The sequence below is a fragment of the Aethalodelphis obliquidens genome, unplaced genomic scaffold (genome assembly GCF_003676395.1).
Source record: "Aethalodelphis obliquidens isolate GAN/ISIS:26980383/991018 unplaced genomic scaffold, ASM367639v1 scaffold1, whole genome shotgun sequence".
NCBI lineage: Eukaryota > Metazoa > Chordata > Mammalia > Artiodactyla > Delphinidae > Aethalodelphis > Aethalodelphis obliquidens.
The window spans coordinates 47,259,817-47,285,163 of NW_020837945.1; the positions used below are offsets into that span (position 1 = coordinate 47,259,817).

Sequence of the window (25,347 nt, forward strand, 5' to 3'; positions counted from 1 at the left end):
GGGTTTTTTTTATCATAAATCAGTGTTGAATTTTGTTGAAAGCTTTTTCTGCATCTATTGAGATGATCGTATGGTTTTTCTCCTTCAGTTGTTAATATGGTGTATCACATTGATTGATTTCTGTATATTGAAGAATCTTTGCATTCCTGGGATAAACCCCACTTGATCATGGTTTATGATCCTTTTAATGTGCTGTTGGATTCTGTTTGCTAGTATTTTGTTAAGGATATTGGCATCCATGTTCATCAGTGATATCGGCCTGTAGTATTCTTTCTATGTGACATCTTTGTCTGGTTTTGGTATCTGGGTGATGGTGGCCTCGAGAATGAGTTTGGGAGTATTCCTCCCTCTGCTAAATTATGGAAGAGTTTCAGGATGATAAGTGTTAGCTCTTCTCTAAATGTTTGATAGAATTTCCCTGTGAAGTCATATGGTCCTGGGCTTTTGTTTTTTGGAAGGTATTTAATCACAGTTTCAATTTCAGTGCTTGTGATTGGTCTGCTTATGTTTTCTGTTTTTTCCTGGTTCAGTCTTGGAGGGCTGTGCTTTTCTAAGAACTTGTCCATTTCTTCCAGGTTGTCCATTTTATTGGCATATAGTTGCTTGTAGTAATCTCTCATGATCCTTTGTAATTCTGCAGTGTCACTTGTTACTTCCCCTTTTTCATTTCTACTTCTGTTGATTTGAGTCTTCTCCCTTTTTTTCTTGATGAGTCTGGCTAATGGTTTATCAATTTTGTTTATCTTCTCAAAGAACCAGCTTTTAGATTTATTGATCTTTGCTACTGTTTCCTTCATTTCTTTTTCATTTATTTCTGATCTGGTCTTTATGATTTCTCTCCTTCTGCTAACTTTGGGGTTTTTTTTTTGTTGTTCTTCTTTCTCTAATTGCTTTAGGTGTAAGGTTAGTTTGTTTATTTGAGATATTTCTTGTTTCTTGAGGTAGGATTTTATTGCTGTAAACTTCCCTCTTAGAACTGCTTTTGCTGCATCACATAGGCTTTGGATCATCGTGTTTTCATTGTCATTTCCAGATATTTTTTGATTTCCTCCTGATTTCTTCAGTGATCTCTTAGTTATTTAGTAGTGTATTGTTTAGTCTCCATGTGTTTGTATTTTTTACAGATTTTTTTTCCTGTAATTGATATCTAGTCTCATAGCATTGTGGTCAGAAAAGATACTTGATACGATTTCAATTTTCTTAAATCTGCCAAGGCTTGATTTTTGACCCAAAATATGATCTATTCTGAAGAATGTTGCATGAGCACTTGAGAAGAAAGTGTATTCTGTTGTTTTTGGATGGAATGTCCTATAAATATCAATTACGTCCATCTTGTTTAATGTATCATTTAAAGCTTGTGTTTCCTTATTTATTTTCATTTTGGGTGATCTGTCCATTGGTGAAAGTGGGGTGTTAAAGTCCCCTACTATGATTGTGTTACTGTCGATTTCCCATTTTATGGCTGTTAACATTTGCCTTATGTGTTGAGGTGCTCCTATGTTGGATGCATAAATATTTACAATTGTTATATCTTCTTGGATTGATCCCTTGATCATTATGTAGTGTCCTTCTTTGTCTTTTGTAATGGTCTTTATTTTAAAGTCTATTAAGTCTGATATGAGAATTGCTTCTCCAGCTTTCTTTTGATTTCTATTTGCATGGAATATCTTTTTCTATCCCCTTACTTTCAGTCTGTATGTGTCCCTAGGTCAGAAGTGGGTCTCTTTTAGACAGCATATATACGGGTCTTGTTTTTGTATCCATTCAGCAAGTCTGTGTCTTTTTGTTGGACCATTTAATCCATTTACATTTAGCGTAGTTATCGATATGTATGTTCTTATTACCCTTTTCTTAATCGTTTTGGGTTTGTTATTGTAAGTCTTTTCCTTCTCTTGTGTTTCTTGCCTAGAGAAGTTCCTTTAACATTTGTTGTAATGCTGGTTTGGTGGTGCTGAGTTCTCTTAGCTTTTGCTCGTCTGTAAAGGTTTTAATTTCTCTGTCAAATCTGAATGAGATCCTTGCTGGGTAGAGTAATCTTGGTTGTAGGTTTTTCCCTTTCATCACTTTAAATATGTCACTTCATTCCACTCCCTGCCACTCCCTTGTGGCTTGCAGAGTTGCTGCTGAAAGATCAGCTGTTAACCTTATGGGGATTCCCTTGTATGTTATTTGTTGCTTTTCCCTTGCTGCTTTTAAATGTTTTTCTTTGTGTTTAATTTTTGATAGTTTGATTAATAGGTGTCTTGGTGTGTTTCTCCTTGGATTTATCCTGTATGGGGCTCTCTGGGCTTCCTGGACTTGACTATTCCTTACCCATATTAGGGATTTTTTCAACTATAATCTCTTCAAATATTTTCTTAGTCCCTTCTTTTTCTCTTCTTTTTCTGGGACCCCTGTAACTCCAATGTTGGTGTATTTAATGTTGTCCCAGAGGTCTCTGAGAGTGTCCTCAAGTCTTTTCATTCTTTTTTCTTTATCCTGCTCTGTGGTAGTTATTTCCACTATTTTGTCTTCCAGGTCACTATCCATTCTTCTGCCTCAGTTTTTCTGCTACTGATTCCTTCTAGAGAATTCTTAATTTCATTTACTGTGTTGTTCATCATTGTTTGTTTGCTCTTTAGTTCTTCTAGGTCCTTGTTAAACGTTTCTTGTATTTTCTCCATTCTCATTCCAAGATTTTGGATCATCTTTACTATCATTATTCTGAATTCTTTTTCAGGTAGACTGCCTATTCCCTCTTCATTTGTTTGGTCTGATGGGTTTTTAGCTTGCTCCTTCAACTGCTGTGTGTTTCTGTGTCTTCTCATTTTGCTTAACTTACTGTGTTTGGGGTCTCCTTTTCTCAGGCTGCAGGTTCGTAGTTCCCATTGTTTTTGGTGTCTGCTCCCAGTGGGTAAGATTGGTTCAGTGGGTTGTATAGGCCTCCTGGTGGCGGGGACTGGTGCCGTGTTTTGGTGGATGAGGCTGGATCTTTTCTTTCTGGTGGGCAGCACTGCGTCCGGTGCTGTGTTTTGGGGTGTCTGTGACCTTACTATGATTTTAGGCAGCCTCTCTGCTAATGGGTGGGGTTGTGTTCCTGTCTTGCTAGTTTTTTGGCATAGGTTGTCCAGCACTGTAGCTTGCTGGTTGTTGAGTGGAGCTGGGTCATAGCATTAAGATGGAGATCTCTGGCAGAGCTTTCGCCGTTTGATATTACATGGGGCCGGGTGGTCTCTGGTGGAACAATGTCCTGAACTTGGCTCTCCCACCTTAGAGGCTCAGGCCTGACACCCGGCCAGAGCACCAAGTCCCTGTCAGCCACACGTCCAGGTATGCAGGGAGTTTCTTGCCTTGGGAAGAAACTCCTTTGGAAGTCTGAGGTCTTCTGCCAGTGTTCAGTAGGTGTTCTGTTGGAGTTGTTCCACATGTAGATGTAATTTTGATGTATTTGCGGGGAGGAAGGTGATCTCCATGTCTTACTCCTCTGCCATCTTGAAGGCGCGTCTAATCTGTCTTTTATTTCAGTGGGTCTTAGTGAAGAACTCAAAAGGGTAGAGGGGGAATTACTTTTCCTTCCCTATACTATGCTCCCCAATCTGGATTATTTTGAAGCAAATCCCAAACATCCTATTATTTCATTTTTTAATATTCTCAGAATATATCTCTAAAAGATAAGGTTTTGTTTTAAAATATACATCACAATACGATTAACATACCCAAACATGAGGAATAATTCTTTCATATTGTGAAATATCACAGTGTTCAAATTTCCCTGATTTTCATATTTTCTGTCTATCTCTCTTTTTGTCTCTTACAGTGTCTTCAAATCAAGATTCAAATAAGATCATGCTTTGCACTTTATGGAAATGTTTAAATTCCTTTAGCTTAAAATTTCCCCTCTATATTTCCCCTGTACGTTGTTCGTTAATGAAAGCAAGTTGTTTGTTATACAGAATTCTCACAATATTGATTTTGCTGGTTGCACCTTTGTTGTCATTTTATTATTTTGTTTTGTTTTCAAATGTGTGAGAGATATATATATATACATATATATACACACACAGAACTTGACAAAATTTAATGTTTTTATATTAATTCAGTAGTGTGACATACATATGTCAGTATAAAAACATTTAGAAGCAGTAACAAAGAATAACACATTTTAATTCTTGCCATCAAAAAGCAGGGAACCTTATTTACAAAACAAACAAACTCACAGACAGAGAACAAACTTATAGTTACCAAAGGGGAAGGGGGAGAGGGATAAACTGGGATTAGTAGATACATATTACTATATATAAAATAGATAAACAACAAGGTCATACTGTATAGCACAGGGAACTATCTTCAGTATCTTATAATAAACTGTAATGGAAAAGAATCTGAAAAAGAATGCATACGTGTTTATACACACACACACACACGTAAAATCTGAATCACTTTGTTGTATACCAGAAACTAACACAACATTATAAATCAACTATACTTAAGTTAAAAAAAAAAAAAAGCAGGGGACCTTTGGGCAGCCGTCTCCACTAAAACCAACAGCTCCTTTGAAGTCCCCGTAGCTGCTGCTACCAGTTATAGTGCTCATGTTAGTGACTATGTTTGGAGAGAGTAATACACTTATTTATTCTATAAATATCCATTGGGCACTCTCTTCAAGGGGCTAGGGATACAGAGATAAACAAAACAACATGTCTCAGCTCTTGAGGAGCTTATACACGAGTGGGAAAGAGAAGGCAGAAAAGAAGCCATGATAAACAGGCTTGTCCACCTCACCTGTACTTCCTAGTGTGGGTGCCCAGTGCTTATCCTCCTGATTCAGTACACATCTTCTGTTATAAGGTTCCAGAGAACATTGGTTCTCTTTCCTCACCATACATATCTTGTTCTCAGAGCTGGACTCCTAAAGTCTTGCTTCTTCATTTCTGGATCAACTGTGTCATAGGGCCTATTTCTTATTTATTGATAATACTGAAGTAATTATTTAGATAGCTAACCAGATGGGCTTGAGCTTTGCAGGTTTTTGAGGTCTTCACCATTCCCTATTGTATACAGCCAGCCTGCTCCTGTCATTTACCTTACCCTGCTGGCCCCGAAGGCATTTGAAGCTGCAGCATCCTCCCCGCCACATGCCCTTTTATGTTTTGGATATATTTTAAATGAAAATAATTGTTAATAAATACACCATCTACAAGAAAGTATGAATTAGCTATCACCATTTAATAAAAGCAGAATTTGAACATTGTTTCTGAAACATTTTGGAATTTGGGTTCATCTGAATTGCCTGTGATTGTATGTTTGTCCTTTTTTCCCTCTCTCACCCTTGTATGGTATATCTGAAGTCCAAAGAAGCTAACGAACTTTCTTTGGGTTCTTTGCATGCTTTGGTGAGTTCTGAGCATTCAGTCATGGTACAAGAAAAGTTCATTCCGAAGCTACAAACCTCTTTGGATTCCTGAGGCTTCTTTCTGGAACTGGAAGTGGAAACTGAGTGACTGCCCCACATGTTCCCTAACAAACAAAATAAAATGAATTTGAAAAATACAGGCTTATTCAGAGGAGACAAGGAGGTATGTTTCAAGATTAAACCCTTCCAGTCTAGAAGAGAATTCATTTCTTGCCATCCAGAGGTTTTTTTCAGGATGAAGTTTTATCTGATTTGCTCTGCTTTGTTATTGAGGCATGCCTCACTTAGATTTCAACACAGGTGAAAATTAAGGAGTGATTTTTTTCCCCCTTCCAACATTTTTGTTATTTTGTGCCTCTTTGTTTATTGATAAAAATCTTATCTTTCAAAGGAATGTTGAGAGTAAGCCACTGAATTCTTCTACATGAAGAAGCCACGGGGGTTCTCCATCTTTGTCTCTGCAAATAAACACATAAAAGACCATTCATTTAATCTAAGTGCTGTCCTAATGGCTTAATGCTATCATGTTTGGAAGTATGTGTATAAAACAGCTGGAGTGTTCTTGAGTAGATTATTAGCTGGAATTTGATTAATCGACAAATCTGTTTAGAGTAAGAAGTAATTTGACATAAAGCAAATGACAGTTGTGCCCCACAGGGAAATGGTCTTTTTAATTGCCACTTATATTTGGTCCTCACTAACGGGCATTACTGATAAATATTGCATTTTGAGATCTCTCTGATATCTTTGAAGGAAATGTTTACTAAACAGTGTTGTGACAGCCACACGTGATTCTCTTTTTTCCTAACTTTTTTCTTTACATATATATATATACACACATATGTGTGTGTGTGAGTGTGTGTATGTGTATATATATATATATATATATATATATATTCATTCCAGTGTTTGTTATGGCATGAAATGCCTTGAATGTCATATGTACTCAGAACAAAAAAAAAGCATAATATAAAGTGACAAACTGTGAGGTAGAAATTACTTATTTTGAAGAAAACACGTACTCAGCCTCATAAATCCTGCAAATATGTTTCTTCTGAAACATCTTCTGAAGATATAAATTACCTGTTCACCAGGCATCTCAAATATTTCACGCTGTCATCAGGAAAGTCATAGAAATAAATGGGAAAATACTATGGGCATAATGTATTATGCATGATAAATAGGGAGGATACATGAGGAAGTGAGAATTGGCGAGTAGAAATTGAGTTGAATAGGAGAAATTGTTATGGAATTCTCACGTACTCCTAACCAACCAAATTATTAAAGGGGAATTTGACAAAGTGAACTTTGGATTCCACAGTGTTAAACAAATCAAACTTGTCTTTGTAAGGCCAGTACTATAAGCATTATGAACTATTGCCAAATTCGTCATGTGGTGGGAAAGGTGAGCCAGGATTCTGAATTTGGACTCTTAAGTCTTGTGTGGGATTATACAGAGAGAGGAGGTTTCAGACCTTTCAGAGAAAGAGCAACAGAGCAGTGTTTTGGAACATCAGTGATGATAAGCCATCTGAATTGGTCGGGGAAGAGGAAATATACTGAAAGAGGAAATATACTGAAATTATATTGACAATGGCAAAATATTCTTTCAAGGAAATGTTATGTTTGAGTATGTTTTTGGCATTTGCTACCAGTTTTGGCATGTTTTGGCAACATGCCAAAACATGGAAATGTTTAAATTTTTTAAACATTTTAGAATTTTTAGACATTTTTTAAACATTTTTAAACATTTTTAGAATTTTTTTTGTCAGAAGTAACACATCTCTAAAACCAAAGCTTAAGTCAGTGGGAAAGTCTGATTCATGTTATGAACATTCACTTTACATACTTTTTAACGTCATGTTTTAAATGAGGTCAGATTCAAGTTTAGTCCCAGGCAAAGTTATGAAGTAAGAAATGGGTACTCTCCTTCATTACTAGTGATAGTATAAATAGTCTATTTATAGAATGCAATTTAGCTACAGTTTTCAAAATCCTTAAAAGTTTTATAACTTTTGACCCAGCAATTCCACACTTAAAACTTTATTCTAAGGCAACAATCAGGAGGGTGTAAAAATTAACTGGAGTATGAGGCTATTCATCATAGTGTACTTTATAAAAATGAAAAAGTAGAAGGAATCTAAATGCCCACAATAGTGAGCTTGTTAAATAAATTACATCTGTATGACACAGTAGCATTCATGTACTTAAAAATTACGGTGTTGAGGAGTAGTTGGTGATTTAGGAAAATGTTCATGATGTTTTTATTAGTGAAAATGTACAAAAACTATGCAAAGTATGAATTGAGAGAGTTATTTTTAGCTTTTTAAATGGTTAATGTTTCTTATGTTTTTTAACTTTAAAATCCCATTTTTGGATCATTCTCTCCTCCAGTGCCTTGACCCATCCTGTTTTATATCTACTCTCTCTAGGATAATCCCAAAGCTCTCAAGCTTATTTTGCTTCCCCTATCAAAATTGACTTCTTTTATATACTATTCTCCAAAGCTGGGCTAAGTGAAAAGAACTAATCCAGAAGCTAATTTATGAGACGTTATTAATGGAAAATAATAAATTAAAATGTAACAACTTTTTCTACATTTTAGTCACTTATTCAACAAATATTTATTATACTTTCCCATACTCTTGGCCCTGCAGAGGAACTGTGAACAAAACAAATCAAAAACCCCCTTAATCCCTTTAGGCAAGAAGATGTGATTAGTGTGGGGATCTTGTGACACTGGCAGGCCCAAGGAACAGTGGAGTCTTTTGGTGCACTTAAAACCCATCATTTTGCGTGAGTCTTAACTTTGAGTATGTGGTAGGCTGTGCTTTTCATAATATCATTGCATTAACCTTTTTGTTTATGATTCCCAAGGGGGAAATAGGTCTCCATGGTTTAGGGGGGAAAAACGTTTTTGAGTACTATAGTGTCCAGCTCGGTGTTACAGCGTTAGACCATTACAACATTCAGCCAATACCCCTACTCTGAAGCAAATAAGATACAACCAGGCCTAGAGAATGATCCTTCATTTGTGCCTGCTCTGTATTCTCAGTTGTCATTGTATCTGTAACACAACATTGCACTTGTTTTTGTGTCTTTGTTCCCCATACTGAAGGGTATGTCCCTTGAAAGCTTTTATTCATCATCACATCCTTAGCACCCAGCATAGGGTCCAGTTAGGTGCCTTCCTGGCAATCCATAAAATGCCCAGTGGTGTGGCACAGAGTATACAAATGAACTAATTTGAAGAAAGGCAAATTTGAAGAAAGATGCTAATGCTTACTGAGTGTCAGACACCATACTTATCACTTTTTTAGGCATTATATAATTTAGTAATTGTAAGAACTTGTGAGATCCGTATCATTTTTTTTAACAGATAGTGAAACTGAGACTTACAGAAACTAAGTACTTCGTTCAAGGTCAAATAGCTAGTAGGACCAGATGAGAGGATGGGACCATGCTTCAAACTCTTGTTGGTTCTGACTCCAGGGTCTATGCTTTTAGCTCCAATACCCTACACCCTTCCAAGGAAAGGCCTTTCTGTGCAGTGATATTTACTCATCATTTGTGCCAGGCATCTCCCATTGTAATGGCTGGCCAAAGCCATTTGGCTTCATCTTCTCATGAGGAATAATATACATTTGCCAGGAAAGTTTACCTACAAGTTGCAAATTCAGGATGCAGCTTAATTCTAATGTTCCACTTTGATTTCCATTTATGAGGCAAAGTTTTCTATTTTGATATGGTTTAATGACTCTTCTCCCTCTTTACATTTTATAGTCAGATGGAACAGAAGTTTGAGGTTGCCTTTCCACATTCAGTCTTTGGCTTCCTGTTTTATAGGGCTGTTAAGCTAGTAGCTATGAGCCAGTTAGATATATTTATCCAGGGCTTACTGTATGTCCTGCATTCTCCTAGGGCTATGCGGGCTGTTGGATAATTACAGTCCTTAATATCCTTCTTGACTGACCTTTTATAATGTTGCAACGGCAGTGTCAGTACCACAGAATGAACACCTGAATAATCTATAGATTACTTTATGAGGGTCTTATCTTTTCAATTGTAATTATGTCTTAAATTTCTTTGGATTTCCCACAATACCAAGCACAAGGCTTGAGCACCTAGTAATGATTCTGGGGAGAACAGTACCGAATATGTTATCAGGGGAGCTAGCTTCTGGTCTGGCTCTGCTGCTGTTTAGCAGCAAGATTTGGAGGTTTCTAGCTGAGTCTTGATGGGCCTCACTTTTCACAATTCAAAAATTAGAGGGTTGGTCTAGATTGCTAGGTCTTTTCTGATTTAAATTTAGGATTCAGAGATCTCCATAATTCTTTATGATCATCTGATAGATTGATTCACTGTGGTGGAATAAACAGGAATAGAAAAGTTGTAAATTTACCTGCGTTTACAAAGATGATAAGTTCAGATTTGAATATGTGACATTCAAGAAACAATAGGATGTACCTAAATCTAGATATCCTTTAAGAATGGAAATACTACAGACTTGGATTTGAAGCTGGTGGTTGAGGTGCTGTCATTCTCACTGACCTCTTTTGATAGTGTGGGTTAGAATCATAGACTTGAAGTAAAAGTTGCTTATTCGTAACAATCACATAATCACAGATTTTTAGATCTGAAAGAGACACACAAATGATGTAAGCCTGTCCTATTTTTTTTTTACATACAAGATTGGAGAAATGGAATTTGCCCAGGGTTACACACGACCTGCAGATCCAATCTGCAGACCAGAGTCCCCTATCTCCAAGTTCCCAGTTCATCCTTCACTGTGCTCGTTATGTTTCCTTTTAGACTGCTTTTTAACATTTGTAGTATTCTTTTGTGAGCAGTAAATTCACTAATCATTGTATATACACATACACACCCAATATTATTTGTAAAGTTTAGTTCAGCTTTCTGGGAAGGAACAGCAATAAAATAGCATCATCGCTCTATCCAAATTTTAACCTCTATAATTAAATGGTTTTGTATAGAAACCACTGAATTGTGCAGTTACAAGGGTATGGTTTTGTGACATCTGTTGAAAGTTAAGTTATGATGTACAGTCCTAAATGGGTTTTTTGGTATCCTTGTGAGGTAATCGCTCTGCATCCCTACCCAGACCCTATTAGGTCTGAGGTATATGAACACTAGGCTGATCACATTGTGATTTTCTGTAGAACTATAATATCAAAATATGTGTTTATGGTGGTCTCCATTTTGTTCTAACAAAGAACTGGATACCAATGACAAAGGTCAAATGGAGATCTGGCATCCATTTCACAACTTGCAAGACATAGCCTTGAGAGTATGTAATACATATAACTCCTTGCCAGAAAACTGAAAGGAAATGATTGCATTTGAGTACAATGCATTCTACAACAATAGTTTAGTGTGCATGAAATTTAAAACTGCTGGCTTTCCAAATATGATTTTTAAAAAGTAGACTTAGTTTATTTATTTTTAAAAAACCTTATGCCCACTGTGTTATGCTTCATGGGATATTCTTAAAAGCTGAGGTTTAAGACCAAAGAAATAGAAAATCCTAATGGCAATAGTTGCAAGATATTGAATTCTCTAGTAAAGTACTCTAGTTTAATGTGTTTATTGAGTTCTCCTGAATGTTTTATTTTCATAAGTATTTCATGTATTGTGTTTTTGTACCATACTGGTGCCTTTTTTTCCTACCTATCATGATCTCATAGTGCCCTGGAAGCATTAGTATCAAATCATAAAGTCTACAGTAGTGTCTCTGTTTTACACATGCACAAATGAGTTGGAGTTTTATGTCAGTGATGAACACATCTACCTACTTCACCTAGGATCTAGCACAGGACCTGGCATGTAGCAGGTATTTAGTTAATTGGGGGGTTTTTTGTTTGTTTTTAGTTTGGGGTTTTTTTGTTTTTTGTTTCAGTGAATGAATGAGTGGCAAGCAGCACTAAATAGCTAACTAGTTAGTTAAACTAACTAAAAAATTAGATTAATACACTTATTCATTTATATATTTAAATTTATATATTTATATTTCAGGGGAGTATCCAAAGCCTCTAGAAAGAAGATTTGATGTTTTTTGAGAGAAGCCTTTGATAGTAATCCAATATACTCAGTTAACAGGAGGGTCAAATATAGCTCAGTGTTTCACTCACCTTTCCTGATGCCCATCTAGAAAACAGGCCTGTCAGTAGAAAAGAGTTGATGATGGAAATCTTTCTTTATAAAGTTGCTTCCGCCAAAGGGACGGGGGAAAGACTTTGTTCTTTACTAAGGACTTAGTCCAAGGTATGGTCAAGGCAACAACCCTTGAAGCTGGGTCCCTGCTGACTTTCCTGCAAAGACCCTTCTGCCCCCTGAGCCACTATTCTATCTAGTCACACCTGCTTAGGACAGGAACAAGAAATTAATTCTGCCTGTGACTCCTTCCTTCCTATGTCGCTCTTGAGAAGCTACCATTTGAAGTCCTGCTTTATGAAACCAGAATTAACAGTGCTAACCTACTTGGCCAAGATATTATGAAAAGTAATTTAAAGCTTTAAAAAAATACATAGTTGAAGTCATTTTTAGACAGAGTTGCCATACCAATATTTGTTTCCCACTTCAGTGGTTTCAAGGCCAGAAATGCAGTAATATATATGGTTTGTATACATGGTTTGTTTTAGTGTTCTAAAAAAGAAAGCATGGTTTCAAAAAAAGGAAACTCTTTTTTTTTTTTTTTTCCTTCACAGCCTTTTCCCCCATTGAAACTGAAAAAGGAAAAAAATTATGCAAGCTTTTTTGAAAGTACAGACAAAATTGGCATTTCACTTATGGGAAAATTTTGCAAAATTGCACTGACTAAAAGTGATTTTTGTTTTGGCTTTCCTGTGAAGCCATCCAGAAAGGCCAAAAATTACTGGCATTGCTTTTGTATAAAACCTTTCACATAGACGCCACTTGTAATTCAGCCAAGTACATAATTCAGGTCATCAGTGACACACACATCCACACATTGGAGCTGGTCAGTGAACAGAAGGTTGTCATGAAATGTCGCTATAATTATTTTATGGACAGACCAAACTGCACAGATTACAGCGAAGGAAACTTTGCATTAACACGCTTGGGAACAGGGTTTCCTGAGCTGTTCCCTGCCCCCACCCTCCTGCAGTGGGAAAGCCAATTGTTTACTGATTACGACAGCGACATCACTTGGCAAACATTTTGGCCTAAACTCAATGTGTGACATCAGTCTCCTTTAGGGTTTTCCACATAAAATGAATTCTCCGAAGAAAACACAGAAATTGAGCCTTAATTTGAAATCCATTATTACACCCTCTAAGGTCTCATTAACTATCTCAATCATGTATTTCTTAATTTTTATTTTCTTTCCAAGTAGATATTATCTAACACTAAAAATACAATCACTAAACTTTCACAGTATTTTTCAGAGTTTCAATCAGATAGTCCTTTAGTTATATTTACTCAAACCACGTTTATGGGGTTATGATATTCTTTCTTTCTTTCTTTGTACTGAGGGTCACTGATTCGGGAGTGGCTTACATCACTTTGTTTGAGGAAGGAAGTAAACATTATTCTTTGACTCCTTAGAATAAATTAGTCTTGCTTTTGTGAAGGGTGGCTGCATGTTTGAGAGGAAGTACTCTCACTAAAGTTAGGTTTGTGTTCTGTCATTTCTTGTCAGAGAATGAGACACATGAATGGTATTTTACTCTCTTGTGTAAGCACCTCCTCTGTATATATTTATCTGAAATTATTAGTTTCCCCCACCTCTTTGTTAGATGGTGTTCATTTAGTATTTTTATGCACATGGCCTTAAAGCAAGTGGAAGTCAGTTATGCCTCATGAGGCCCACAGTCTCCCTGCTACAAGCAGGGGGGCAGGAAGGGCCAGTGCACCAGCAGTGCCAAGGTATAGGAATTGTGATGTACAGATGGAGCCGGAGAATTGTCTGTGTATCATGTGAGTCAAGAAGAGCCTTAGCATTCTCACACCCAAAGAGTTCCATCTGGAAGCTGTTCCTGGGCAAACAGAAATAGCTGAATATTCCCATATCTTCTGGAGTGGCTAAACAGGGATTGAGAATCACTTCAGTCATTTTTTCCTATTTTTTGGTAATGGTTTGTTTACTTTCATTATTCTTCAAGACAAAAAACCTTTGCATCCTATATGGCTAAAAAATGTGATCTTTTAAATTCTCCCTCTTAAACTACTTTGATACATGTAGAAATACCGTTCTTAATATACTGATTCCTTGGTGTACAATTTACATTTGTCCCACTATTTTCCTTTTCCTCTAGCCCGTGGCCTTTGTTCCTAGTGCTCTTTTGTTCTCATTTCTCAGTGTTGTTCCTCTTTGCTCTCTTGATTTAAATAATCTTCACCATCTGCCTACCAGCTTTACAGTGTTACTTCTGGATAGCCCTCCTCAGCCTTCCTCCAGAAGATAGTAGAGAGACAATGGTGAACATTAGAACTATACCACCAACAGCCTTTCACATTTCCACCCTAAATCTGTGTCCTCTTGCCTTCTCCATTAATGTGGTTAAGCCCCCGGGGCAGGGACCTCCAGTACCTCATTGTTCTATGGCAGGCAGCACTCTGACGATGGTCAATAAATGTTCATAATAATGAGAGATGAAAGGAAGTGTCCGTGTTCAACAAGTTAGTGCCAAATAAGTTTTGGAGGCCAAATGAGGCCACAGGTGCCAAATCACAAGGGTTCGAAGTAATATTTAATATGACATTGTCTCATTGAATAACAAATCCTATAGTGTAAGGTCTGAGCCAAATCTTCCCTTGGTGCCAGACTTCTTTTGCTCCTTTAATCTGCCCTGAAGATATTTCAGGTTCATGAGAGGCAAGGTAACAAGACCCGCTCTCTATGTAATGAGTAGAAAACAAACCCCTGATGAATGTAGAAAAAGAAACTGGATGTGAGGGCCATTGAATCTCTAGTGCTCTGACGACTACCATGAAGTGCACTGAAAAGAAATGAAAGTTTGCCATTAGCGTAGCTATTATGTAACTTTGATTACCTAGTTAAAATATGAATTGTAAGTAGTCAAATAAAACAGTTGAGGCTACTAGTATTTTAGAAAAGGGAACTCACAGTAATTTTTTTTTCTGTATTTTTCTGTGATTGTTAGAATCTAGCATCATTAGCTCTGTAACTCATAAGAGAAGTATACATGGAATAACAAAAGCGACATGAAGGTCCAGTAAAAATTTGACATTACTAAGATTGGTTATTTTCTATCTTTGCAGTATTAATAGAGAGGAGTCATTGTTCTTTCAATTTAATATGGATGTTAATACTTTCTAAGGTAATTCAGAACAGAGGGTCAAAGTTGAGCAAAATAACCTGCTTTCCATATGGTAATAAAATGTTTACCAACCATTTTCTCCCTTTTTGTAGCCAAGCTTCTCTAAATACTAGTTCACATTTTAAGCTTCTATGTTCTCATTTCTTATTTAGTCTTCAAAGTATTGCAATTTGGCTTCTGCCTTCACTGTTTTATTGAAAGGGCTCATTAAGTTCTTCAGTATCTTCCTTGTTGCCATCTTGGGACATTTGGTCATCCTTTTCTGTATTATCTGGTGCTGTTTGCTCACTCTTTCTAGAAAGTCTTCCCTTGCTTGGTTCCTTGCTTTCTCTTCTAGTTGTTCTAATCCTCCACCATTCTTCATTCCTTCTCAGCTTCCTTTCTTGACCCATTTTTCTGGAGGAAAACCCTAATTTGATGGGTTGTTGTGTTGTTTTCTAGAGTTCCCATCTCAAAATTCTCTCCCCTCACCCCACCAACACCCATAACTTCAGCTATCACTGGCTACAAATACACGTCACCAGCCCAGCCTTTTCCAGACCTATATTTCTAACGGTGGGTTGTCTGTTTAGACACATCCTTCTCCCCACTGAACATTGGAATACACCAGGTACTTCATGCTCAACTTGTCTAAAACAGGACCCCCTCCATCTTTTGATCTATCTCCCCAACCAGAAATCCTGCAACAACAAAAAGCTGTGCCCCATTCCTGCTTTCTGTACCTTGGTGAAGAACTAGGAGTATAACTTCCTGTTTTCCTTGCTCTGCTCTCTAGTCACATTAGTCACTAATTCATATTGACTATACGTCATAAATAATTCTTATTATGCCCCATCCTCCCTAACCCTATAGCCATTGGAACACATACCTGCCCCTGTCTTTCTTCCGTCTTTCCTTAATGGTTCTTTAAGAAAGCATCCCTGATAACTCATTCTCCTTCTCATAATTTGTCATTTGCTCCTTCTTGCCAACAGTATAAAATCCAGCTGCTCATGTCTAGCCTTTCCTTTTCTCACACCCTGTGCTGTAGCCATGTGGAAAGCTTTAGTTCCCTCAGTACCCATACTCTTCTCTTACCTCTATGCTGTGGCACTTATTCCTGCCCCTGCCTTGTATGTGGTCTCCATTCTTGTTTGCACAGGGACTAGACCCGTTACCTCCTCTCTGCAGCTTTCACAGGGCACTCCCTTGAAGAATCAGTTGCCCAGCATTTATGTTTCCACAGTCCTGTCACACCCAGTTATTCTTGCATTGTATTGATATTGTTTTTAAACATATCCTTTTCCTCACTCTTGGCCATGAGATTTTTGAGACCAGAGGTTGTCATATTTACCTTGTATCCCTGTATCCCTTGGTATAATGCCCAGCGCATAGTGAGAGGTTAGTAAGAATTTGCAGAATAGGTCACTGTCTTGTCCAAAGTAGCCTTACCTTTCACGTTCCTGTTCTAGCAAGCTTATGAATTCATCACTCTTCTCCATGTATTCTTTATGTTTTCTCTTTTCTTCCTCCAACTCTAATATGGTTTGCCTGTGAGATTTTTCTACCATTAAAAGCTGTTCCAGGATTCGTCTGTGAGATTCTTTATGTTTTTCCACGACTTTGTCCAACTACAAAAGAAAATACATTAATAGTCTAAGTACAAATCATTCATAATACTGCCATCTCTCCCTCTTTTAGAAATATCCAAGTTTTAACAAATTAATTCAACAGTGGGTTTATGATTTCCTTGTTTAGTTTTTTATCATTACTCTTGTTAATTGATACTTTTTGATGTTTCAGCACAAATGTAACTTTCTTACTGTCTTTTTTTTTTTTGGCCGCACCACGTGGCTTGTGGGATCTTAGTTCCCATGTCATCATTTTTTTTTTTTAACCAGAAAGAAACATTGGTTCCTCTGTAAATATCTGAACAATTTCTCCATACCCCCTTTTTGCTACTTCCTTTTCTCTCCAGGGAAACCATATCAGAGAAATGATGGAAAGTAAAGGAATCCTTGTACAGTGTTTGATTCTGCCACTTCCCTAGCTGCCCAGCCCTCCCTAAAGTACTCTGCTCACGTACATCTCTTGGATCCATGGTCTGTTTTTCAGTGCATTATTCATAAAGGTGTTTGTGTATTTTTTTCAAATTCTTGTTAATCAATTCTGTGTTGGTATAGACCTGGTGTAAACACCAAGTCCTTTCTGGTTTCTGTGGCCTACTTATATCTCTATTATAAAACAATTACCCCGTGTCTTATTTACTTTTGTCTCCTCTGCTAGACTGTGAACTCCCTGAAAGCAGGGCCTACATTCTATTTTTCTTAAATTCTTAACATCTAATAGAGTGCTTTGCTTATAGTAGGTGCCCAGTATATGCTTACAGATTGAAAACAAAATAAGCAAGCAAGGAATCAAGAAAGAAAAGAGGGAAGTAGACTGATTAAAACAAAAGTGCTTCAGGATCTTTGACCAGTGATAAATTAAAATCCATTTAAGGGGCTTCCCTGGTGGCGCAGTGGTTGGGAGTCCGCCTGCCGATGCGGGGGACATGGGTTCGTGCCCCGGTCTGGGAGGATCCCACGTGCTCCGGAGCGGCTGGGCCCGTGAGCCATGGCCGCTGGGCCTGCGCGTCCGGAGCCTGTGCTCCGCAACGGGAGAGGCCACAGCGGTGAGAGGCCCGCGTACCGCAAAAAAAAAAAAAAAAAAAAAAAAATCCATTTAAGAACATGGTTTTGAAAGCATGTGACTGTCTAGATTAGTTAAATACTAAACTATAACTGATAATATTGGTTGATTTTGCCCTTTGCCTTTATTGTAAAAGACTGAAAATTTGTGACCCTGAATTTGAAGCCAGTTTAAATCATACATCCTTAAAAAGCACATACTTAACTAGGAATCCAAAGCACAAAAATGGCCAAATGATTTCAGAAAAAGAAGGGAATAAAGGTGTCCCAGCATACAGAACCCAACTGACCTCTGAATGCTTAGGCTGGTTGTCTAGTTTTCTAATATGGGTTTATAATGGTGCCTTAACACACACAAAATACTTCATTATGTCATATAGGTGATGATTTTTAATTAATGTGACTAATCCTTTTGTGGAAGCTGAAATTGCTAAGTTGTATTGCTTGCTGGCAGAGTCACTTTTAACTAATGACCATCCTCTGAGAGGGAGGTTGTAGTGTTAATTGTCCTGGGTCTCAAGCAACAACAGTTCTCTGAAAACTTCCAGTTGCCCAAACACTAGACTGCATTATATGGGAAATTCAAATCAACTGCTTTTAGAATTTGAGAGTGAAATAGTAATAGAATCAGCCTTAATTTAGGGAGCTTGACGTTTGACTTAGAGAAACATTCTATTTATCACAAGATCGGCCCTAGAATTAATAAATAAATAATTATAATAGGTATTTAGTAAAGCATAAATGAATGACTAAGGGAGGCTTCATAAAGGAAACTTCCTCAGATAGCTTCTTGTAGTTGTATGGACATGAATATTAAACTTAGTTTAGCCCAAAAAGAGAAGGTTTAGTTAATCTACTATTGCTTTCCATTGTGTTTTTCCTCCTTATTTTGTTTGTTTGCTTGTTTGTTTGTTTGTAGGGAAAAGGAAGGAAGGTTGGAAAGAATCATTGCCCGTTGTTACATAATCTCCTAAGGGCTCTCCCTTCCTTCAGCCTCACCCCCATCCAGCCTGTCCTGATCAGTGACAGCACAATCTTTCACCAGTGGGATTACTCCACTCTCCTATTCAGAGCTGAAAGGTTTCTCACCATCTGGCCTCCTGACACTTCCACCCCATTCTCATTCCATACCTTCCCGTTTTTCTCACCCAGCCTTTAGCCACACCAGACTTCAGGTAGTTCTTAGAACACACCGTGGTGCTTCAAGACTGCTTTTTTCAGTGCCGGGACATATAAACCTTTTTCCCCTTCCACCCAAAACTTTTCCTGTTCTTCCTTTATGGCTTTCTCTGGTCACTCCTGAGTAGAATTATTTGTTTCTTCATATCAGTGAAATGTTTAATTCTCTGGGTTTTCCTTCTCTCACCTTCCATGACTCTTGAAGAATGGCCTATATTTACTGCATGCTGTTTGGTGCTAAGGACCTCATGTTTGTCAACAGCAGAAATTGGAAAGGTGTCAAATAGGGACCTTGCAGAGGGAAAGTTCCCAAAGAAAGTGTAAGTGATTCTAGATATGTTTTAGCTTATGCTTGAAGTTTTATTCTGTGCCTTCGTTTCTCCATACCCAAAATGCCTCTTAGAAAATATGCCAGTTGTTCTTAATTCAGTCTCTTCTTCATTCCTACAGATCAAATGATGGACCTGAGCTTGTCTGAACTCATTTCATTTTCCACCAATTGTGTGTGTGTGCTTGGCCAAGCCACTTAACCGTTGTGTACTTCAGGTTTTTCGATTATAAATGTAGTGGTTGGCCTTGATTTCTAAGATCAATTGTATTGCCACAGTTTTCTCAAGGCCACAACTATTTATTAAGCGTCTATTATGCTATATGCATTTAGTACTATGATAGTTGCCATGGGAGAATTTTAAAGTCTCAATGCTTATACTCTTACTAGGCAGATAAGATATACACACTAAACAATTAGGAGCAGTATAAGGTGGTGTATCATTAAGCACTAAGGGACTATCAAAGAACCACTGCCCCTTTTTGATCTAGCCCCACTTGTGGATTGAATGAAGCCTGGGGAAGAAAACAGGAAGACTCAGTCACTTTAGGGAGTGTCAGGGGAAGAAAGATTAAAAAGATAACTCATTAATGTTTACTGTGCAATAACAAGCTTACCATTTTAGCCTCCCTGATGTCATATCCTACCCGCAACCGCTAATACAATCCAACTCCTTGCCTAGGATGAAGGAAGTCCAATGTGTTCCAATAGGTTGGATTCTCCCGTGGTCAAAAAGAATGAAGGACAGAGAGATTGTCAGTCTTTTTGCTTTTGGTTGCTTAATATATGTTTAGGAAAGAATAATGACCTTTGTTTTAATAGCTCCTGAGTCACAGACCACCCTAATTTGGGGCTTTGTCTTCTTTCTGAGCTATGGCTTTGGTTCTCTTTGTTCTTTTTTGTTGGCTATTTGAAGATTGTCTTTTTCTTTGATTACCCTGAATATACTAGTAGAGATAAAGCTGGTTCAGACAGTAGAGAAATTATTTGGCTGTTTTAGTAGATCAAAGGTAACCAAATATGCTATTCATAAAATGCTCCATCTTCTTCCCTGTCTTTACTGAAACCTGGTTTTCCTGGATAATGCTAGCATCCTAAAATAGAGACTGCCCATTCTCACACTGCCTCAGTATCTCAGATACTGGAAATGGGGGCATGATTCTTGTCTCAGCATGACCCCTACCGGACTCTTCTGAAAGCCCTTCCTTGTTTTGCTGTCACCCTGAATGGTGATAGTCCTGTGTCATTCTTATTCGGTCATCTACTGAGCTTCAGATCACTCTCACAATATACCTCTCAACTGTCCATCTTGGTAGCATTCTGGGTGTGCCAGCTCACCCAGCCATGCTCAGAAGTGAAAAACCAGAGGCTATACTGCAAAATGAATATGTCTTTTGGTTCCTAGCACTGGAAGATTGTGGATTACAGAAGAGAAAGATTGAAAATATGTGGAGCCAGAAGCTAGTCTGAGGAAATTTCCCTTTTTAGTTCCTGGCTTCAGGATTTCTCTAGCTGCATGTAAAGCTCATCCATGCACTTAAGAGTATGCTAGATATTTTATCTAATGTTTTTATGTATTTTTTAGTGATATGATTTCATGATATGTCATCCACAGTGTTTCTGAAAATGGAATTTCTTTATGTTCTACTTGAGTAACCCCTACTCATTCTCTGGAACTTGGCTTTCCTGATTCTTCTATCTCAATTCGATCCCCCATTATACTCCCTCATAGTGCTTTGTGGTTTTCACCACAAAAATTAACATAGTGTGTATTATATACTTATTGTGTGATCACTTGTTGTCTGTCACTCTTAAAAGAGACATTAAGCACCCTGAAGACAGGAAGCACAACTATTTTTATACAATGAAAATTATGAAATGAAATTTAAAAGCTGAACTATATAGTTGCTTAAAATAAATATCAATACTTTAAGAATTGCCCTAAGGTAATGCTAATAAGGTATGTAGATTCTTTTATTATAGTACCTTGATAAATCCAAACTGTTGTTATATTTTTCTTGATATCTTTTTTGGAAGAACTAAGAATATGTTAGGCCATTAACTCAAGTATCTTTTTTAAGGTAACTTTTAGTATAGAAGCCTAGGTTGGAAAGGAATAGGAGGTTAAAACTGTTCTGGACTCTGAGTTTTTCCCTCCCTCTCTCCCCATCCACATCCTTTGTTCTAGCTTACAGGCCTCCACCTTAAGTCAGTGTTCCTAACATATGACATAGCTGAGAACAGTTTGTTTTTCTAAGGTATTTTGCCTTATGACTAGATAAATCCCCTTTAGTTTACCCTAGACATGGTTGAGATTTTTCACATTTTTTTAAAAGAACACTATGAGGAAAATAAAAGGAGGAAGATGGAGGAAAACAAAATAATAAATTTTTAGCGTGCACATCCTTACCCTGATGTAATTAGGGTGCCCCCCAGTATGGTCTTAGTGGGAACACCCCACTTTATTTCTTTTCTTCAGCCCTATCTAGGGACTCCTAGTCAGAATTTCCCTTTATTGTTTATTTTCTGGATATCCCCCCTCACCCATTACTTCTAGATAGAGGAAAAGGGTAGGCAACTGGGTTGTTGGGTAGATAGAATTATAGGGGCTTCAAGGAACTGGGAGAGACTGGTAGCTGAGGAGAGAAATCTATCAGGCGGAAGTAGGCAAGAGAAGAAAACGGATAAATCATGGAGATGGGAATGTAAGAAGTGTGTGTGTGTGTGTGTGTCTGTGTGTGTGTGTGTCTGTGTGTGTGTGTGTGTCTGTGTAGGGGTATCTGTTGGTTGAGTAATCAAGGAAGGTTGGATTCATAAAGCAGGGCCAAATTATGGGTAACTTTTAGGGACACTTTGCAGAGTTAGGATTGCAAGCATTTGCAGAGAGGGTGTTTCCAGTTTTGCCTGTGTACAATAGAATTATTTACTTACAAAAGTAGCTAAAACTTTTCCTACTGATTTCAGGATAAGTTTGGAATTATTCTGTTTCATTTTACTCTGAAGTGTTGAGGGGTTGTGCCATTTGTGGAGTTTTGTGAGTATATGTTCAGTGATAATTAACTTGCATTTGCACTTATACTGGTTGGGGAATTTGTGCTTAATGCTGTTTCACAGTAACTGTGTTGGGAGCCAGAATACAGTTTTAACACTATTGACTTGAATGAGGCTTCGGCTCCTCTTGTTTAAAATTTGGATTAAAGCGCAATCAACAGACTTTGGGTGGTCTCATCCTCACCCTCACCCCTCAGAGAAGCAGATCCATATGACCAAACTCTTTCACAATTTGGCAAGATGGTAGGCTTCTGTCATGAGACACTCAAGGCAAGAATAGCAAGGACATTAGAGGTCAGTCCTGAGGTAGGTTGCCAGAGCGTATGTGGGGGAAATTTGCCCAAAATTTGCTTTCACTCTCTCTAGCCTTAACTTATGCTCCTAGTTGTTTACTTTATATAAAAATGAAAAATTATGAAATTTTCCATTGAGGTCTCAGAAGAAAATAGAAGAATAAAGTAAGGATGCCAAGGAGTTTCAGAAATATCAGCAAGTAAAAGAGCAAGCAGTGCTGTATCTTTGTGCAGTGGTGGCCGTGTTGAGACTGTTCATCTTTGCTGTTGTCATTGTTGGGCATACTTGGTGGGAGAAAAGTCTTTACTGTCATTAAACTTTTGAAGGAAAAAGAAGTTATGTGTTCATCTAAAACGTATACTTTCTAAAACTCTGTTTCCTGGATAATTCTTCAGATCGTTTCCATTCATGCTCAGAATTTCTATGACATAATACTTCAGTGTTTTCAAAGAAATTAACTTCTATGGTTAAACTTTATCTGTTTTTTATTATTGTCTTCAGATCTCCAAAAGAAGTACAGATTCCTCTGTGTGTGTGTGTGTGTGTGTGTGTGTGTGTGTGTGTGTGTGTGTGTCTGGGTCTGGGTCTGAGTGTGTATGTCTGTGTGTATCTGTGTGTGTCTGTGTGTCTATGTGTTTATACAAGAGGGAAAGAGGGGGAGAGAGCAAAAGAGAGGAATTCTCTTGCATTTGTTAGGTTTTAGTCTAATGTCAAGAAACAAACCCAGTGGGAACATCCCATCCATGATTTATTCTCCTTTTCTTTCCTGTAGAGCATGTAGTATTTATCTACCTGGGGAAGATTTTAAACATACAACTATAAATAATCGAAAAAGGAGTTACATGTCCTGCTCACCTGCCAGGCCTAGTGCTTTACTGGCTGGTGAGCTTACTCGGTACACACCCCTGATGTGATACATACCTCATTCATTGGTTTCTCATAGATGTCCTCCTGCCAAGGGGCAGATTTTGCTTGAAAAGCATCTCGCTGGAGAGCTTCTAGCACCTTTTTTGGAGTGACAAACCCATACTGAGCTTCCAGCAAAGCCAAGTCCATTTTATCAGCCTTTAAAATGCCTATGACTTCATCTCGAGCCTGCAGGAACAAAAAGCATTTCAGAAAGCCCACTTTATCTACCAGCAGTCTCTGCAAGTGATTTCTTGTGTAGTTGAGTATTTTTTCTCTTCTCCTTCAAATATAAACAAATCATATTTGGTTATAGCACCTTTTAGAAAAGGTAGCAAAACTATGTCCCTTTACTTCATCCTTCTTACAGTCTAGTTACACATTAATAATGTTTTTAAAAGTGATCACTATACAACATGGGGAGACTCTACATTTTTTATTGTGTTTGACAAGCAGATAACATGATATGCCTCAATGGACTGGCATTTTCATTTTCAGGGATAGGAAATAAGATTCTTCTATATATGTAGCAGCTGTTTTTAGTTTTTTGTATAGGTTAATAATGCCAGGGCAAGTCTAGGAGCCAGTTCATGTGAGGTACAAAAGCACCTATTGTTGTTTAAACCAGTCCAGAAGTCATCTGCTATTATTGTTACCCATACGTGCCTGTGCACTGAAGCTTGTGAGCAGCATGGGCAGAGGATGTGACCTTTCACAATGTGCATGCCAATCGCATGTCATAACAACAGCCCTTTTAGATGTGATTAATTGCTCTTCGTGCTGCCAGAAGAGAATTCTGTGAATGTGTACTTTGATTTCATGTATATACAAGTATGAAGCACAAATACCTATTTCTGTGGCAGCCACCACACAAAATTCATAAGCAGCCTTCCCCTTGAAGCATGAGGGGGATAATTCTAACCCAGCTGACCTGCAGTTCTCCCTCCAGAATGCTGAGAAGAAATAATAAGTCGTCTCTTGAGAGGTCTTCTCCTTGGTGGCCATTACCACTGTGTGACTTAGGATACGGAAGCATTGCATCCGACTCACTGGTGGGGTCTTTGTCTTGCTGTCTCTGCTTCATGTTCTCAGGACCTTGGAAACTGTAGTCTTCACTATGTCTTGGAAATTGCTTTTGGGCTGAGCCCTCTGTGTCACTGCTTCTGGAACGCATTCTTTAAGGGCTGGAAAGAAGGAAGACAATTTGTAACTCTTAGTGGAAGTAGAGTTTTAATAAGAGCTCCTATTACTGCTTTGACAAGTCTGCACTCTTGTTATATTTACCACAGCCAAAGACTCGATCTTTCTGAAGTCTACAGCAGAGAAGGGCATTAGCAGATTCATAAATCACAGTCTTATTTATACTTCTGTTTTTAAAATCAACATTTTAAAAAATGTGTTCTGCTTTGATTAAGGCCACTTATGTCCATGGGTAAACAGACTGTGTATTTGAACTTCATCCACCAAGCATTCTACCTCAGGGACCTGGGTCATACCTCCAACCTAGGCCTAAGTGCTTACATAAGATGTACTTAACGTAATAGTAAAATGGTAAATTTGCTAATTGTTCTAACTTTCTTCACATTCACATTATAGTGTTTCCTTGTGGAAGTTTAAAAAGAGTTTTTAAATTTCTTAGCCTTTGGTGCTTTAAGAGACAAGCATCAGAATTACAAAATACTTTGGGTTATTTTGTTATGACAGTAAAGTCTAATATTAAAGGAATGAAGGCTTGGTCCCTGGCTGTATCCTTGACATTCTGCTAAAATTCCAGAGCTGACCTCAGATAAGTCAAGGATTTATATTTAGGACCCTTATCTACAAAATAAGAACACTAGTGCCTATAGTATTTAACCATTATGAAAACAGTATAAAATAAATTAATATTTCAGGGACTTATTAGTTCCACATCTGATTATATAATTATCCAAATTAATTTACAATAGCAAGATAATTTTTTCCGCCTTTGAGGTTTGTAATGGAAAGAGAAAACATCAAGTGAACTTATAGTCTGCTTCAGTGATGTTCAAGCAGATTGTTAATTTTACTCATTACTAAAAATCATGAAACTTTCATCATTTTTTTTTAATATTTATTTATTTTATTTATTTATTTTCTATGTTTTTTGGCTGTGTCAGGTCTTAGTTATGGCATGTGGGGATCTTTTATTGCGGCGCTGGCTCTTGGTTGTGGTGCGGGTTCTTCGTT

At 37.6% G+C, this 25,347-nt stretch overlaps 2 protein-coding genes across 3 annotated transcripts in view; one reads left to right on the plus strand and one right to left on the minus strand.

Moving 5' to 3' along the window:
* The window catches only part of CMSS1 (cms1 ribosomal small subunit homolog), a 381,549-nt gene that overhangs the window by 104,799 nt on the left and 251,403 nt on the right, over positions 1-25,347 (plus strand). The gene's annotated exons all lie outside the window — the stretch shown is intronic.
* On the minus strand, positions 14,488-24,400 carry LOC113618931 (filamin A-interacting protein 1-like). Its single transcript, XM_027103327.1, has 3 exons — positions 24,071-24,400; positions 23,155-23,328; positions 14,488-16,322 (listed from the first exon to the last, which is right to left on the minus strand). The coding sequence occupies exons 1-3, from the start codon at positions 24,311-24,313 to the stop codon at positions 16,140-16,142; spliced, it is 600 nt and encodes a 199-aa protein (XP_026959128.1). The 5' UTR covers positions 24,314-24,400; the 3' UTR covers positions 14,488-16,139.